Source organism: Haplochromis burtoni, unplaced genomic scaffold (genome assembly GCF_018398535.1).
Source record: "Haplochromis burtoni strain Fernald_Lab_line unplaced genomic scaffold, NCSU_Asbu1 Contig_12, whole genome shotgun sequence".
NCBI classification, from domain to species: domain Eukaryota; kingdom Metazoa; phylum Chordata; class Actinopteri; order Cichliformes; family Cichlidae; genus Haplochromis; species Haplochromis burtoni.
In genome coordinates, this window is record NW_024582373.1 from 2,302,376 (window position 1) to 2,319,972 (window position 17,597).

General features: G+C 41.9%; 2 protein-coding genes and 1 long non-coding RNA gene across 3 annotated transcripts in view; 1 reads left to right on the forward strand and 2 right to left on the reverse strand.

Moving 5' to 3' along the window:
* Window positions 1–3,853, reverse strand: part of LOC102297954 (fibulin-7) — an 11,397-nt gene extending 7,544 nt beyond the window's left edge. The window contains exons 1-2 of the mRNA XM_005915432.3: window positions 3,543–3,853; window positions 2,201–2,363 (exon numbers count right to left, since the gene is read on the reverse strand). Coding sequence (XP_005915494.1) covers window positions 2,201–2,363; window positions 3,543–3,620 — 241 coding nt within the window. The 5' untranslated portion in view covers window positions 3,621–3,853. The remainder of the gene's footprint in view (window positions 1–2,200; window positions 2,364–3,542) is intronic.
* Window positions 3,854–4,590: 737 nt separating this feature from the next.
* On the forward strand, window positions 4,591–14,448 carry LOC102297645 (zinc finger CCCH domain-containing protein 6). The gene is made up of 12 exons (XM_005915430.3): window positions 4,591–5,097; window positions 7,201–7,420; window positions 7,560–7,682; window positions 7,767–7,995; window positions 8,108–8,250; window positions 8,337–8,465; window positions 8,590–8,704; window positions 8,800–8,909; window positions 8,990–9,213; window positions 9,302–9,717; window positions 9,828–10,016; window positions 11,613–14,448. Exons 1-12 carry the CDS (start codon window positions 5,012–5,014, stop codon window positions 13,106–13,108), a joined length of 3,480 nt encoding a protein of 1,159 aa, XP_005915492.1. The 5' UTR covers window positions 4,591–5,011; the 3' UTR covers window positions 13,109–14,448.
* LOC102298677 lies at window positions 14,205–15,096 on the reverse strand. Its single transcript, XR_006053208.1, has 2 exons — window positions 14,941–15,096; window positions 14,205–14,817 (listed from the first exon to the last, which is right to left on the reverse strand). It is a non-coding gene; the product is annotated as an uncharacterized LOC102298677 (long non-coding RNA).
* Window positions 15,097–17,597: the final 2,501 nt, after the last annotated feature.

Consider the following 17,597-nt stretch of genomic DNA (forward strand, 5'->3'; position numbering starts at 1 on the left):
CCCACCTCTTTCTGTCCTGCCAAGTATTCTTCACAGAGCTATGAACTGCGCTGGTCCATCACTAGCAAATTGGTGTCAGTGTCTGTTGCCAAATAACACAATTCCACAAATCCACTTCCCCTGTCAAGTACCCAGTGCTGTAACTGAGATGGCCTTGAAGTGCTAGAAGAAAAGTATAATTCCATAATACAAGAAAGTATGTCTGGCTCTCCACTGTCACTCACTCAAGAGGAAAAATCAAGTTAAAGAAAACAAACTTTCTAAAATGTTTGAAATTTGATACTCTGGAATTTTCTCCTGACTTTAACATAAAAGTGCGCCGCTGAATTATAAACAAAACAAAAAACATAACAACAGCAGTCATATCATGCATGCATATGAAACTTTATACAGCATGACATGCAAATGAAAGGACTTTAGTGGCATTACGGGATAAATGCTGCCCTACTTATAGTAACCAACCACATACCGTACTCTGTGTTTAAGTGGCTGGTGGGGCATTTGGACATCTTTCCTGTGGTTTAAACAGTCATTTATCAGGTATGTTAACTTTGAAGCATAATAGATGTGTAATAGTTGGTAAAAAAAAAAAAAGAAAAAGAAAAAAAAAGAAAGAAATGCAAGTTTTATTAAATCTGTTTTGAGTCTGATTTTAATCGATTTCTAAGTACATAATTTTAATATCTGGCTCCTGATTTTAGTCAGTGTTGAGACTGGTAATTTGTTTACTGAACACAAATGTATATGTCTCAGATTTGGTTCAGTCTACTTCATTTACAAGCAATTCTTCAACAAGAGATATGAACACTTGCAATCCATGTAAAGATGGCACTGCCTGCAGTATGTCCAGAGGAGGCCATCAGGTGAAAAAGGAAGGTTTCACAGGACTGTGAAGCCCTATGGAAAACTATGTACACCATTACTGCTACCATGGGAATTAAGAGTGTATTTGATCAGCCTATCAGATGTACTGATTAACCATGTGTGACCACCTATATAAAAGCAGAAGTTTTGGCAGCTCGCTGGTTTGGACCATTCAGCTATGTGTTAATACAATTCCACAATCTTACCAAGATTGAACATGCCAACAAACCCTTAGGTCAGACTGTGTAATGCTGAGAGAAACTGCAGAAAACCTAAGTGCTACAACTCAGAAATTGGTTAGGATGTTTAGGAACAACCCACCAAGGCCCTGCCATGAACTGAAAACAACTGGAACACCAGCATCAGTGTCCTCAGCGAAGCCAGTTTACACTGCTGCGGAATGAGACGTGCCGACCAACAAAGAAACCCCTGCTCCACAATTGACACATTCAAACTCAAGTGAAATTTGTAGCTGCCCACATGGACAAAACAAATGCCTTCTGGAGAAACGCTTTATGGTCCAACGAGAGAAAGATAGAACTATTTGGCCACAATGACAATAAGTGTGTTTGAAGGAGTAAAGTTGAGGCTTTCAAAACTGAGAACACTGTAACAACTGTCATGCATGGTGGTGGTAGTATCATGCTTTGGGCCTGTTTTGGTGCTAGTGGCACTGGTACATGTTAATGGAGAAGGAGGAATACCTCCAAATTCTTCAACTTTACCTCAAATTAACAGCTACCCGGTAGAAACTTGGACAGAATTTGGTATTCCCAAACCCATGATCCTAAACACATCAAAACTGGGTTTGAAATGGATAGCAGGCTAACAGTAAGCCTCTGCAATGTCCTTTTCAAGTTCTGACCTCAACCTTATTGAAAATTTGTGGACTGTGTTTAAAAATCAGGTCCATGCCAGGATACCAACCAATTTAAATTAGCTGTACCACTTCTGCCAAGAAGAGTGGTCAAATATCCAGCCAGAATAACTCCAGAAGCTTACTGCTGGTCAAAAGCATTTGGTTGTGGTGCAATTCACTAAGGGACAGTTAAAAAAATATTAATAGGTATGTATTTATACATATTTTTTATTTATATTTAATTTTTGTCTATGATAGAACAAAAAAACCCACATTTGTAATAATGAATATTCGTTGGTTAAATTCCACTTAACTACTCCAATAAGAGGTCCCTGCATTGCCATGTCCAGCTGAATCGCTTGACTTTAGCTGAGCCATTGTTAACGTTATGATTTATGGTGCTTTTTTCTTCTATGTCTAAATGTTATGATGATGATTCTGCTAATTCTGATAGCACTGTTCCTGTTTATCACTCACCAGACGACTGGTCTGCTTGAGGTAACTTGGAGACAGAGTTCTGAAGCGCTGCCAGTTTTGATTTCATGATCCTCAGCCCCTCGTTAAACCGCATCTCCTGGCCTTTCAGAAACTTCTCCATCTGACGAAGCACCCCAACCACCTGGTGCTTATCCATGCATGTCTGTTAATAACGAACGAAGACTGTGAGCAGAATAAAGACTCCTGGAAAAACATTTCAAAATCCAATGACTTGCCAGCAAAAACTGAGCGCAGGATGAAAGGTTACTTCAGTTTAATGGTTATAAAACGTAATACCTGAGTGATGAATAAACATTATTGTGCAGCTGTGGAGAATGAAGTAATTTAGATTAAACCCATGTTATTGGTGGACAAACAGTTATTATAGTCACAAAGCATTTTCACTGATACTAAAATATGTTATGCAACACTATGAAAACATTTATTTGAGATATTTTTACTATACCTGATGATAAGCGCCAAACTATATTTTATTTCACCCAGAACTATTGCTTTCTACTAGAATATATTCACTTATACCTCACAGGACTCTCCCTCACCCCTTTTCACTCTTATAACACAACTCTAGAGAAAGACACAGCTGGGCTAAAGCTGTGTGGCAGATGTCAGTGGGACCTAAGTCCAAAATGCTGTTCCTCTGTATATTTTGCATGGCGGTAGGAAGGCACATGCTCATTGGATAATCCCAAATGGGCAGACTCAAAATAGCATGGGTGCCACAGGCTGTTACTTTGGAGGGAACACTTGTCAAGCCATTACAAAGTTCCCCACAGAAAGTGCCGCTAATCCTTTCAGGAGGGTTTATTAATCACATGCTTACATTGGAACACCTCTGGGCAGCATACCTTAAATTCCTGCACTGGAATTCACAGGGCTTCGTGCAATAACAACAAGGTTCAATACATTGAAATGCATGGTGTACAGAGCTCGGACCTGTGCAGCATTAAGACTGGCCCCTGCTCTGTTATGTGCCTCAGGCAGAAAACAGGGGAAATGCCACCAGCTGACAAGACATGAGAAGATTCAATTGATTTTTTTCCCAATTAAAAAACACGACGTAGATTTAATATTACACTAAAATACACGGTGGTCGAAAACCTTCCAACCGCACAAACTAATAAGGAAAAAAAGAAAACAACAACAACATTTTTGTGTCATTGTATGGATAGTTAAATTTGATTCTAATCATTTTGTTTCTGAAAGATGTATGAAGATTTTTACAGCATTCAATGAGATTTTGCGATGGGATTATTGACCCACTTTTCTCAGGCATAAAACTCTCAGCAAACTTCTGGACGCGCGTAAAGTAAATTGCTCCTACCTGAACGGTGCCATGACCACTGTGGATGGCTGTCAAACACAGCAAAAGCAAACACCTGCATCGGAAAGACAGTGCCATCGCAGAAACTGCAGCCAAGTTAACAGGCTACCGTTTCCTATTGCTGTTCTCAGATTTTAACAGGCTTCCTTTTAGGCAATTGGATGCCCCCAGAATAGTGGAGAAGTTCCGTCTACTCGTTTGAAGAGTGTGGAAGATGTTCATCAGGTGCCTGAGACAGAGATGCGCCCGCGTCTCTATATCTGGGGTTTTGGAAAGTTTCGCCTCTGAGCCCTGCACGCCACCTAGGCTTCCTGCAGCAGGAATCCCTCCCACCGAGACACAGCCAAACACTTTTCTTTCTTTACCTCTCTCATCCCATCATACAACATTATCTGTGCATTTGGCAAATTGCACGATCATAGTTAGACTTTTATATTTAGTTATAGCCTCGTAAAGATTATTTTTCCTACAACCTAACAATGAATAGCCTTTTCAGAATAATAATTCCATTAACAGCATATTTCTAATGGGTTTGTCAAATATCTGCATTATTAGGTTAATATGTTTACTTAACGTGCGACTTTTCCAGTCTTCTGTGAGTTTGCTGGCGATAATAACCGGACGCTCAGTATGTTTACTGGCTCGCATCTCTACGAGCAAACTCTTTAGTCTTTACGGGTCGATTTGTAGAGTTAAAGCGACATCTGCTGGTCGATGACGGGACTGCACACGCGCGTGAAGTCCCACTACGCGAGCCCGTTCGCGTAAAAAAAAAAAAATTAAACGACACAAGAAATGCGTTTGTGCTTATAAATCGACAGATATTTATGTTCAGGTGTTTTAATTTTGTTAATCAGCGTAAGGTATGATGGTTATAAGTGCATAACACACGCGACAACAGTGAAAACAAAGGGAAAAGCGAAGTGCGATATGCATTTCATTGTTGCAGATGTTGAAAGTGACCGACACTGCGTTCAACCAATAAGAACGGCAGCTCTGCTTACCCGTGCTGGCTTTGACCAATTGCCGGGCAGAGTTTGCTGTGTCCATGTTAGATAGATCCCGACAGAAGTATAAAAACACCGAGAATACATAATCGAGGAATGTGCTGCAGAACTCAGAAGCCATTTTGAGATGATGTCCCTGTTGAGAAAGCCTATGAAGATGCTGAAATCAACGAACATGGTTACATTTCTGTCTGTTTCTCCCTCCGTCTCCTCTATTTCACCATGGCAGCTGTCAACCGACGGGACATTAGCAAAGCGGGGTATCAAGCTGCGCTCACAGAGTTAAAACGTCATTGATATGAAAGAGGAGAGTGTCTGTTTACTGTCTCTGTCGAGACATGTAACACCGTGAGTCTTTTCCAGTCTGAAATCTTCCAGCATCTCTCACAAACCAACGTCTCCTTGAGTGACTGAATTAATTCACTCTTGTACCGGGGAAAAGGGAGGCAGATCCGTTCTCCAATGGCTTCTGTGAGCCTTGTTTCCAGTCCCCCAGCCCCTGTTCTTGACAAAAACATGACAGACTCTGAGCTTGCAGGGGATGAAAGGTCGAGTAATATTCTTGTGCAATTATTAATACGCTCATCTGTGCGTTTCAATTTCAGTGCTGTGGGTCTACATGCTTGTGTTACTGTTTTCTCTTTTAACCACGAATTGCGGGATATAGAGACATTTCACTTCTTCCCCCCCCTCTCTTAACATTTTTTTTGCATGCCTCTTTGGTGCAGTTGAATGGCGCTGTTCACACAGCCTCGATTACACATCACCGTGTCGATGAGACTCATTCATGATCATTTCCATGCAACATAGAGACCTCATCATTCTGTTGTTGTAGCTCAGGGATTCATGGCTTCATTGTTGCCATCTGCAGGAGACTATGCAAATGACTATGATGTAAATGCCACGCCCATCCTCATACTGTACTCCCCCTACTGGGCAACTACCGGTATTGCTGAAGCAGGGTTCACGCAGAGTTGAGATGATGTGCTTCTGCAGGATGTAGGCCATACCTGTGTCCTTGTGATTTGCTTTGCATTATGTTCAAAAACAAGACAAACAATTTGGTTTTCTGTTAAAAATCTTTGATCAAGTAATTTCACAGATTTTTTTCACTGTAGAAAACCAAGTCAACCAGTTGCTCATGTGTTAGGTTGGAAAAAAACTTGATGGCTCAACTTCTAGCCTGGACTTTGAGCATCTGTTACAGTTTTTGATTCTTAAAATGGGCAGAAACATAATTTCCAGTGTGGGCTTCGGGTATGATTGAAGCACCTAGTGTTGTTTATCACTGGAAAATGCACTTTAATGTAAATATTTAACATTTACATAGTTGTATTAGGTCCTTATAAACTGCCTTCTAACACTGATGCTACTATTTTTCATCATTTGCTTTTGGTCCTCAGTGAGATGTGCTGTACAGGCAGTTACAACAATAGAAAAAGGTGATTTGAAATAAAATATTTAACCTGGCAGATGTTTTTCATTGAGGATGATGGTGACCTGTAAAGATTGTCCCCCACCTTTTGCTCTGCGACAGCTGAGACAGGATCCAACAGCCCTGTGGCCCTAAGCTGGATAAACCGTTAAGAAAATGGGTGGTTAGATGGATGTTTCTTGTTAAACCTGAGGCCTGTTCTGCTTCAATTAACTCAAAAGCCAATTTTACATACACAATGTTAGCTTTGGATTAATTCAGACTGAGGAAGAGGCAGCTAGTATCTGTAAAAACTGACCTAGATTGCTTTATTGGATCTGTTTCATAATGTTTTTGTTCCACCCTCCCACCAGCACTGTATTTCTAAATCACCTGGAATTATTTACAATGAAAAGATTGCCAACTCTGAAACATTTGCCAGGATTTTGTTTCATATTAAAAATTGATTAGAATATTTAGTCTGTATTAGTATGTTTAATTTTAGTTGTAAATATGTGAATTACAGCAGATAAACATCAAATTTTTACATTTGGATGAGGTTGTATAAACTACTTTAGTGGTGCAACTAAATGTACCGTATTTACAAAAAGCCACATGTGTATGAAGTATAGCCTGGTCACGCTGAGTTATGAGTAATGCTCTGCAAACTAATAAGTGATCCTCTGATTGTAATGATAATCATCTGTTCCAACATAACATTTAATGCATTCCTGTGCCGAGCACTGGATACTCACACAAGCTTTTCCCGGCTATTTTAATCAGTATGTCAGAGTAAATATTCTTTTGGAGAATTCTTGCAGGAGTGTTCGAGCGTTTCAGCCAACAGTGTTCAGCATATTGCTTTTTACCTGCAGTTACTTTACTTGGACTTTGTAATAGTTATCCTTTGTCACAAAATTACAGGGGGACAAATCACTCCTCATTTATCGGTATAGAAAGCATTCACAAGGGGTTTTCTTGGCAGATAGCGTCACATGTTTTGGTAGATGTTTACATCAGGTGCCCTACATAACAAGACCCGCAGGGGAGTTGTGGCTCCTCCTGGGATCAAACCTGAGATCTTTTGGAAATTTGTAACAGAAAAAACAGCCGATTATTCCAAATCATTACTTTTTTGGTTTAACTATAGCTACAATTGATGTATTATTTGTAAACATTTAATGTCTGTCCAAAATAGTGTCAATAGTGAGTATTTATATTGCTTTCATCTTTCCAGAGAGGATGGTGAACTGGAAGATGGAGAAATAGATGATGAAGGGATTGGAATTGAAGAGGACAACAAGGAGGCCGCGGAGGTGAATGAAGAGAAGGAGAAGGAAAAGGAGAAGGAGAAGATTAGAGAGAAAGAGGAAAAGGCTCACAGACACTCCAGGAAAAGATACAGAAAGACCCGAGAGAAGAGGAGGTCTAAAAGAAGGAGACGTGACAGACCGAAAGTAAGATGCTACTGTACAGCTTGTTGTTGCATTAAAATATCTCCTCCTGCTCTTGCAATTAGAGCATAAATGTGAACTAACCCATTTAAAATTAATGTTATGTTTCATTTTTCTTTATTTCTGTTTACCCTCACCTCAGCATCACTCCCCCTCAAGCAGCTCCAGCTCCGACAGCTACGACTCTGACTACGATCGACCGGAAAGGTCCAAAGGCAGAAAGGGTCTGGGATCTAATCGCGAGTCTGATGGCCAGTCCTCTCAGGTGAGTTCAGAACAGCTCGCAGTGTTTATATTCATGCAAACATTATTGTCTGACATAATTCACTCCCTCTGCTTTGACCACAAGCATTCAAAGGGAGGCAACTCACACAGGTCCCCACCGTACAAGAGCAGCGATTTCGACAAATACAGCGACTACAGCGACGACAAGTACGACTACGATGACGAGGAGGATGATTATGAAGACGACATGTCCGAGTATCAGCAGTCAAAAGATTCGTCGAGTCAGGGAAGGGGGCGGCACGCTAAAGACCAGATGAACAGAGGAAACATGAGGGGGATGAAGCAACAACAGTGTACGAATGCTTTTTAAATTATAAACACAACAATGTGATAGGCAGAGATGTATCGCAAACATCTTTAAGGGTGAAGAGAGTTTACTCATTTTTGTTAAAATGTCATTTCCAGACGGGCAGAGGGGAAGAGGCAGAGGGAGTGGACCGGGGAGAGGACGTGGGATGCTGAACAAGAACAAGAAGCTGAAGGGTAAACCCTGGGGAGGACGCGGACGAGGTCGAGGGGGAGAACAGGGGATGGAAGACATGGCGCAGGTATGTGAGCTGAATATTTCACTGTACTCTGCCATCGCTGGTTTAAATTGCACCGTGAATTAGCTGTTGCTAATTTTGTGTCACAGGAAGGAAAAAATTTGTCCGGTTTCCAGAAGAAGCGGCCAATAATGAGCAAGGAGTTTATCAATCAGCACACCGTTGAACATAACGGGAGGTACATCTGCAAGTATTTCCTGGAGGGTCGGTGCATCAAGGTACGGCAGCGTTAATGCCCTTTAATTTGTTTTTATAACGTAAACCTGCTTTTAGTAAGGTAAATACTGTCCTAACTAACTTAAAAGATTAAAGAAAAAAACATTTTGTGATGTCTTCATACAGGGCGAGCAGTGCAAATTTGAACACGAGCTTGTTGTACCAGATAAGAAAAAGGAGCTTTGTAAGTTTTATCTTCAAGGATACTGCAGTAAAGGAGATAACTGCATTTACATGCACAATATCCTTCACTAATAGTTCTTAATTATATTTGTGTAATTGGATTGCATAAACTGCACCCTTTAATTATTTCTGTTCCTTAACCTGTGATTGCACATGAATACCCGTGCAAGTTCTTTCATACCGGAGCCAAATGCTATCAAGGAGACAACTGCAAATTCTCCCATGAAGCTTTGACTGACGTGACCAAGGAGCTGCTCGATAAGGTAAAACGAAATATAGTTGAAGCTCATCCTTAGTTCTGTCAGCGGTTATCTTATTTCTTCTTTCCCGTGTCTTTATTCAGATAATTAATACTGAAGAGGAGAATGCCCGGGAGGATGAGTTGGAGCTGGAGGATCTGAGAAAACAGGGTATTTCCCCACTTCCAAAGCCTCCTCCTGGGGTTGGGCTGCTGCCCACTCCTGGTCAGAGCAGTCCTACAGATAGCCAAGCAGGGAAGAAGATCCCCTCTCTTTTTGAAATCAAGGTTCAACCAACTGTAGACTTGGCACAAAAAATCGGTCTGAGGTAACTGGAGTAATCTGTAATCAAAACCAGGTCAGACTTTAAAAAAATTTTGATTTTCTCCTAAGCCTGAGTGCACTCTGTTTTTCAGTGGATCCAACTACCCTCAGAATCAAGGAGAATGCACAGGTGAGTTTACTGGAGGTTCAGAGGACACACAGAGCGGCAGCATGGTGCCTTCAGGCTCTTCTGCTCCTCCTGTTCCTCCCCCCGGATCACCCGTTCCCGTGGGTCACACCGCTGCACCACCGATGCCACAAAGCCCACCAGGGCAGCACCTGCCGCACGGATTTCCAATGCAGCCGCCGATCCCATCCAGTCAGCCGCCACCCTTCCATGGAAACCGACCTAATATCAACCCGCAGATGAATATACAGAGGCCTCCATTTCCCCCTATACCAGATCTAGAGATAACACCAAATCTCTTCCCCTTTCCATCTGCGGGTCAGAACCCAGTAGACTTCCTTAGCAGCTTCCTCCGAAACCAGACCATTGGTCAACAAGGAGGTGAGTCATATAAGCATATAATTAATAAGCTGTTCTTATAGGTTAACTGCCTTTTACTTGTTACTGACTTTGCAAAACTTTGTGTCTTTGTTTTTTTTTCAATTTGGTAGACCCTAGTCTGGCTTTCATACAGAACCTCCAGCAACAGATTGGTGCAGAGTCACAGTTGCAGTCTTTACCACCTGCAGTACAGAAAGCCATCCTTTTACACCTGACACAGCAGCAGCAACAACAAGAGTCAAATCCACAAGGGAGTGAAGCACAGAGAGCAGATGGCCAGGATGAAAATGCAAGCAGAGGCAAGCTTAATTAATTAAGATTAAATGAAACCCAGGGAGCAAGATTGGAACAAAGTGACCTACACAACTCAGAATTATCTAAATAAGTGCTTATACACAGATAACACCAAAAAGACTCTCCTTTAAACTCTCTACCTCTACTGGAGAAGCTAAAAAAAACATCCAGTTTTGGAGGACACTCCCTATCTCATTGATAGGACGAGTGAACTCAATAAGGATGGTCTTTCTCCTGCAATATCTGTATTTGGTCCAAAATATCCCAATTTTCCTGCCCATAGCTTTCTTCAAAAAGCTGGATGCAATTATTATGCCGTTTATATGGAACTACAAAACACATAGAATAAAAAAGAACATCTTTGCAAACACGGATCCCTTGGAGGACTGCCTTCCTTACTATGTTGGTGGAATATTACTTTCTCCTACTCCCTTGACAAGTGCATACTATAATTATAACCCATTGATCCATACCATTTTGCGAATTTGGAAACAAATAATTAAGCACTTTAAACTGAAACCATTATCAATGAGTATGTCTGTTACAGCTAACCCCTCTTTCCTTCCATCATGTGCAGACGGTGCTTTCAACGTGTGGCATGAACTGGGAATTTGTAAATTAAAAGACTTGTATTCAAACGATACCTTCATGTCATTTCAACAATGAAAAGATAGATTTGGACTACCGCGCAGCCATTTTTTTAGATATCTTCAACTACGAAATTATATCCGCACACATTTGCCGCAGTTTGAAAGCATGTCGTCTGACACCTTGGATAGATGCCTTAGTGATAGCCGGGGGTTCGAACAGAGAATCTGATTATTCTATAACTCACTACAGGAGATGAGTGTACCTTCAACTCATTCAATTAAAGAGGAGTGGGAAAAGGAATTTGGGATCTCCCTAGCGGAAGATTTTTGGCAGGAAGTCTTACGCAACATAAATACACTTTTTTATTAATTCCCGTCGTTGCTTAATTCAGTATAAAATTGTACACAGGTTACATTACTCAAGGGAAAGACTTCACAAAATTTATCCAGACTGCTCTCCCCTCTGAAAAAAATGTATGACACATTAGTAGTTTTGCACTTTGTCCAAGGCTTCAGGGTTTTTGGTGTGACATTTTTACTTATCTATCTAATATTCTTAAAAACAAGATTGATCCAAATCCAACAGTAATTATCTTTGGGATCTCCAAAGAAACACAAAGCTTACAACATGCTCAAAAAAGGTTTATGTCATATGCGCTGATCATTGCAAAGAAACTGATCCTGCAGCTTTGGAAAGGCCTGTGTTAAAGATGTGGCTTGCAGAGCTTACAAATACACTTCACCTTGAAAAAATAAGATATACCATGAATGGCAATGTGAAAGATTTTGAACTAATTTGGCGTCCTTTACTTGCATATCTTGGGAAAATATAAGTTTTTGGCAGTCGGGGGATCTTTTTGTTTTGTCTTGTTTTGTTTAGAGAAAAAGGGGGCACAAGTTCTATTAACTTGTAACAACTGTGATACTTGCTTCTAATAAAAGATATTTGAAACAGAAAAAAAAGACTCTCCTTTAAATCTGATTTATTTGTTTATTCATGTTTTTTTGCAGATGAAACTACAAACTGGTACTCGAGCGATGATGAGGATGGGAGCTGTGTTTCCTCCATTCTTAAATCTCTGAAGAGACAGAATGAGATGCAGCAGTCTCAGCCCAAGACCGCCCCGGTGGCTCCAGCACTGGGTGACCCCCGCCTCGTTAAGGAAAGGGCTCCACCCAGTGACCCACGTGTCAAGGCTGACCCTAGACAGCGACCCCCAGATATGAAAAAGGAGCCAGATGGCGCTTCGGATCCGCGGCTTTCCAGAGACCCCAGGAAAATGAGACCAGTGGAACCGAGCTCATATCGGCAGCAGAGCCATCCTGTTCATCAAAAGCCTCTTACAGGAGAGGAGGATGACGAAGGAGAGAGGGAACTCAGGGACAGGGCTGTTCTCATTCCTTTAGATGCCAGCCCAGGTGTGGTCCTGAGAGACCCTCGATGCCAGTTAAAGCAGTTTAGTCATATTCGTGTTGACATTCTGCTCCAGCGGCCTGCCTTTGCTCAGACAGTTGTGTGGGCCCCTGAGGATCTCATCCCCTCCTTAGTGCCCAAACAGGAACACTCCATCAACCTGCCTCTTCCACCTCTAATTGCTGATGCTCAGATGAACCGAACAAGCCTGCCCGACCACCCCCCAGTCTCCAGCCCTCCGCTATCTGATCCCAGACTTGCAGCTGCACGTTTGAAGGAACGTATGAGCCGACTGCCCACTGGTTCTCTAGAGTCACGATCTTCTACAGAGAGACCTGTAGACCCACGCCAGCAAAAGTCTTTGGACCCCAGACTCAAACGTACAGCCAGTCTGGACTCCAAGCTGCTGGGTCCGAAAGAGCAGTCCTCTGGGGCAGGACTTTTGGACCCCAGGTTACAGAAGGCCAGTGCCAGTCCCTCTCCTCACGCTGCCCGAGCCAAGCCAGAGCCAGAGAAACTTCCACCTTATGCTCCTCGACTGGCGTCCTCTGGTGGAGGGTTGGAGAGTCCCACTACGATCCTGGGAGGCATCAGCCTGTATGATCCTCGTTCCCAAACCGAGCAAGTTCAGAAGGAGCAGTTTGAGCCTCCTAAAAAGGCGGGGATTCTTAAACAGGCTGCTAAGAAAGACAGCACTCCAGCACCGTCACTATCACCAACCCAACGAAGCGGCTCGTTCGAAGAGGCTAAAAGCACAGATGCTGCAGATCACACTCCAGCTTCCACTTCTCCCACTGTGCCTCCTGCCTCGCCTGTCAAACCCCCTGCTGTACATAATCTCCCCATCCAGGCTCTGGCTGGGCTAATCCGACCCCAGTACACTGACCCGAGGCAAGCTAAACAGGGAGGACAGGGCTCTACGGGAGCACAGGAAGAAGCAGAGGACAAGAAGGAGCAGGAAGAGGAGGCGGCTCCAGAGAAAGAACCGAAACAAGAAGATCCAGAGGAGGAGGAAGAGGAGGAGGCAGATGACAGGACACTTAAAGATGTGTTCAAGACTTTTGACCCCACTGCTTCCCCTTTCTGTCAGTAAACACTCAACTGTTGATTGCAACAGATATGTTTGTTGATGACACATTAATCTTTATTTAGCTTTACATAAATCTATTTATTTCTTTATATGATGCTGTAGAAAACCAAACACTACGCCACACATTTATCAGTAAGGAGATGATGCTGGATACAGACACAGAGTATAGTTCCCTGTAACTATGTCATATTAAAGCTCAGAGGCGTGTTTTGAATGTGTGTATGGTAAGGTTTCTATTGTGTCATTTTTACACACGTTCTAAACAATCAGAGGAAATAAAAAGATGTGAAAGTTTTACTAAAGCCTGACCCAGGTGTTGTTAAGTCAGCTTGGGGCTCGTTCCATTGAACGACCTGATAGTCACTTTCCACGCAGAGAGATTATACTAAGTAATCAAAAACACAATAATTTCCCGCGGGGGGGATTTTTGTATTTACATATTTATTCACGGACACTTTCATATATTGAGATCTACTGTATATGTTGATGCCTGTCTTTATGATAAGGGATTTTTTTTAAACCATTTACATTTGTCATTTTTCAGTTGCTTATGCGTTCGGGTCAGATAATCAAAATTGAATATTTTCAATGTGAGTTTTCGATTAGATTAGTCTAATTTTCCCTTTTCACACTTTTGAAACTCTACACCTAAGCTAGCTTGCAGAAGTCTTTGCACTAAAATAGACAACTTCCGTCTTTAGTGACTACATTGTTTTTTGGTTCAGGCGGTCTGAATCTTTTGAGGATGTTTTAACCTTTTCTAACAAACATCGCTGCTCCTCACATCTCTCGAAGAAGCTTGTAAGTAGCAGGGAAAATGTTACGTGTTTTCCAACACGCTGTCAGTCAGCATAAGAAATCGATAAAGTTTTCCAGTGTATTATACAGAAAAGTAGTAGTATCTTAATAACACTGCAGTTGTATGTATATATGTTACAAATGTGACCTTGATGACTATTTTTACTGTTGAATTTTGTCGAATATGAACCTAAAAGAGGCTATAAATATACATGTGCTACAAAGACTGAAAGTTGTAGATGTAAGATATTGTTTGGTAATATTGGTTTGTTTAGGTCAGAGTTCTCCGTCTGTAATTTGAGGTATTCCTGTTTGACTGAAACGAAGCTATTTCCTTTTTTTTTTTTTAAAAGTTCTTTTCATGATTCACATTGTAAATGCTTATTTTGTATCATGTGTACAGTGTGTTTTGGGGTGTTTTTTATGTCAGCGTGGGTCGGTATGGTGGTTATGGTTGTCATAATATTGTCTGATATTTTTACAACACATGCCAGTCGTTTCAGTGAGTTTGTTACAAATATCTGGAATAAAGACAGGAAACAGCACCAGTTTTATTTCAGAACCAGACACCAGTGTTGCAATGTGTGCGTGCTGTGCATTTTTTTTTTAACCACCAGCTCTAATACAATTCATCCATCTGATTTCTCGGAGCAGGACACACAGCTTATGCATGAAACATTATTTTTATGCATTATTTTCTTCCTTTTCAAAATACAGTTGTAGCTGTCTTATACATTAACCTGTGGGGCAAGACTTGGGGCTAAAGGGTGCGCCGACGTCTTCCTCAGTCCCAGCTCATCTGTATCTGGGTTAGAGGTCTGCTGGGCTCGATGGATCTCCAGGTTTCTCTTCCACTGGAAACACAAAGCTGTAGCCTCTGCACCATCCGAATTTGGCTCAGGCTGCTTCAGACCCTGAAATCAGAGTGCAAGTGTTCAGTTTTAAGGAAGCAATTCATAGGGCATAATAAAAAGATGCCACTGAATCATATATTTGTAGTCCAGAGTTGCTGCTTGTGCTTGTGGTGTTGGATTTACTTTAATGCATGCTGTTTCTGCAGCTCGAACCCCACGTAAGACTGTCTGGAGCAGATTTTGTGCATTCTTTACCAGGATCTCATCAGAAGATTTGCACCCAGGAGTCACAGCATTGACACTTTGCAGGCAGAAGAAAATACTCATATCACCTTTCTTTTTTTTCCCCTTTCAACATTTCTTTTATTAGTTTTCGGTGTGTGATTTCTGCTTGAAATTTCCTGACCTGGAAATGATGCTGAGCTGATTTGTGATGGTGAGAATCTGCTCAACAATTAGCGAGAGTTCAACTGCACACTGCTTGTCGAGGCTGTGGTTGGCAATAACTCTGATAAACTGGGTAACTGACTGGCAGTTTGAGATCACATCTTTGGCTGCAGAAACAAAAGCCTCTTTATTCTAAAGAAAAAAGAAACAAAGATTGTAGATTAGTGTGCCTGCAAATCTAGTTGACGGTTGTGGAGGGACCTTTAGTGGGCATTACCGCTATTGGGCCTTTCTTCTTCAGATACTGAGTCATGTAACATACTGTGTCGGCCATCTTCCTGGTCACCTGGACTATTCTGTTGTCCTTGGGATCCCAGCTGTTGCTTTCTTGCTTTAGAAAAAGGGAGGTGTAGGTCAGGGAAGAGACTTCTTGGCACAAGCCAGATGCAGCACTATCCTGCAGAGAAGAATTAGGACATGGTTCATTGCGACATGATGGATTTATTACACAATAAAATCTGATCAATTATGCGATACTTACATCCTTTTTAGTATTTCCAGGTCCATATTTGGCCCCAGATGCCATATTTATGTTACTTTTTGCAGCATCTACATTTTCTTTAATGCCTTTCTGGTTTGAATATATTGTTGCGTCAGAGGTAAATTCCACTTCTTTGACTTTAGTTGGGATTTTAGCCAAAACTTTGCTAATATCCTCAGGTGCTCTCCCCTGTAGTCCAGCCTTTATGTACTCTTTAACCTCTTGGTGAATCCCTTCTTGCTTCCTGATCTCTTCCATCACGCAATGAGCTTTTGCTGACCAACAGCATATCTGCACATCCAGACTGAGTGTGTCACAAATGTAGTGAGTCTCTAGCATGAGCCTCGCCCTGCAGATTATATCTGAGATCTGAAAAGACAGGTGGTCATTAATGGACCTCAGATTGGAGCGAGTGCGCGGGTCATGGATGTAATTTAAGCTGTCCTCCACTCTTCTGGTAGCAGATTTTACATTTTCAATAAGCGTTTGTGCCGCATGTTCAAACCTTTGCTCTGCATCTTCTGTGTTGTTCTCTCTGAAGTGTTCAGCAGCGAAATGAGCAATTGTGAGAAGATTTTGAAATGTAGTATCATAGTCCTTATTCACTTTGCTTAAATGACCAAAAAGCACTCGAATTTTAATCAAAAGTTTTCTCTGGAAGAATTCCGATTTTGCAAGGTGCACCACGCCTGGCATTAAATCAAATTCTTCTGCAGCTTTAAGGTAGTCCTCAGTCAGGTTTTTCAGTTCATCCTGATATCCGGTTAACTCCTTTGATTTATAAGCACTTCTGCAGTTTATGCTTGTGAGCCTGGTTGCCTCTTGGATTCGGAGCGAGTTCTCAGACAACACTGAGAGCTGTTTCTGAGGGTTCAAATGGTTCAGTGCAGTCGATGTTCCCAAAATCTTATCCAGAGAATTAAGCAAAATCTGAATAGAGAGACTCCAGAGGGTGCAAAGTGCCTCTAGCTGATCTGACTGTCCTTCATATGCGGAGGAAAACTCTATCAGTTGCCTTGTGTTGTTCTGTGCTTTGGTAAGCTTGCTGTGTAAAACCCTCAATGTTTCTTGACCATCACTTTGTGTGGTTAAATCTGAAGATGTCAAGAGTTGGACCACGTCAGCACATAAAGTCATTGCTTCATTGAGTTGCTGTGCAGAACTGGCTGGTATATTTGGTAGATTCCCTTGCAGCTCATTATAAACAGTGTGATACCAGGTCCCAGCTGCTGGCAGCAAAACCTTTCGAATGTTATTAATAAGGTCAGAAAACTGTGTGCTGTGCTTAAAGATGCTCTCCGTGCTCATCGCTGAGCTCATCGCCGTCTCTTGAGCTGTCTGGACGAGCAGTGGAGTCAGGGATACCAGCTCGGCCCTAAAGATTTCCAAAGTCTGACAGTCAACTGCATCGACAATGACCAAGGCCTCCTTTGTAGCTTGGGCATAACAGTTTGACAGCTCAAGAACACTGGTGCAGGCCTGGTTGAGCAGTGTCACGTCTTTCCCTTTAGTCACAGTTACAACTTCATACAAGAGGGGTAAAAGGTCAAATTTGAGAGGCTTGAGAATCAGTTTAGGCTCATCTGAGACAGCTGGGAACGTTAAATCATCGCTGTCAACTTTATGGTCTGGTTCGGCTTTTATGGGTCCCTGATCTGTGTGCTTCTCCTCATGTTTGGTTTCTCTTTCCAAAACTTCAAAAAAAGGAATATCCGAGCCTCTTAACATATCGTCCACACTCAGTTCACAGCTGTCTTTGACTGGCAGACATGGCTGTGTGATTTCGAGCTGACAAGCCCCCTCTCGCAGCGGGCTCAGGAGATGCGGATGCTGTTGGCCATCCAATCCTGATCTAAGCACCTTAAAATGCTCAATGACGGTGGAAACGCTGTCACTAAATGTAGAATATGCC

Bases quoted from the DNA above. Each gene is read 5' to 3' on its own strand.
- LOC102297645 (XM_005915430.3), top strand. From the start codon at position 5,012: ATGGCTTCTGTGAGCCTTGTTTCCAGTCCCCCAGCCCCTGTTCTTGAC. The intron at 7,421-7,559 runs GTAAGATGCTAC...CCCTCACCTCAG, and splicing joins GGAGACGTGACAGACCGAAA to CATCACTCCCCCTCAAGCAG. The intron at 8,466-8,589 runs GTACGGCAGCGT...GTCTTCATACAG, and splicing joins TGGAGGGTCGGTGCATCAAG to GGCGAGCAGTGCAAATTTGA.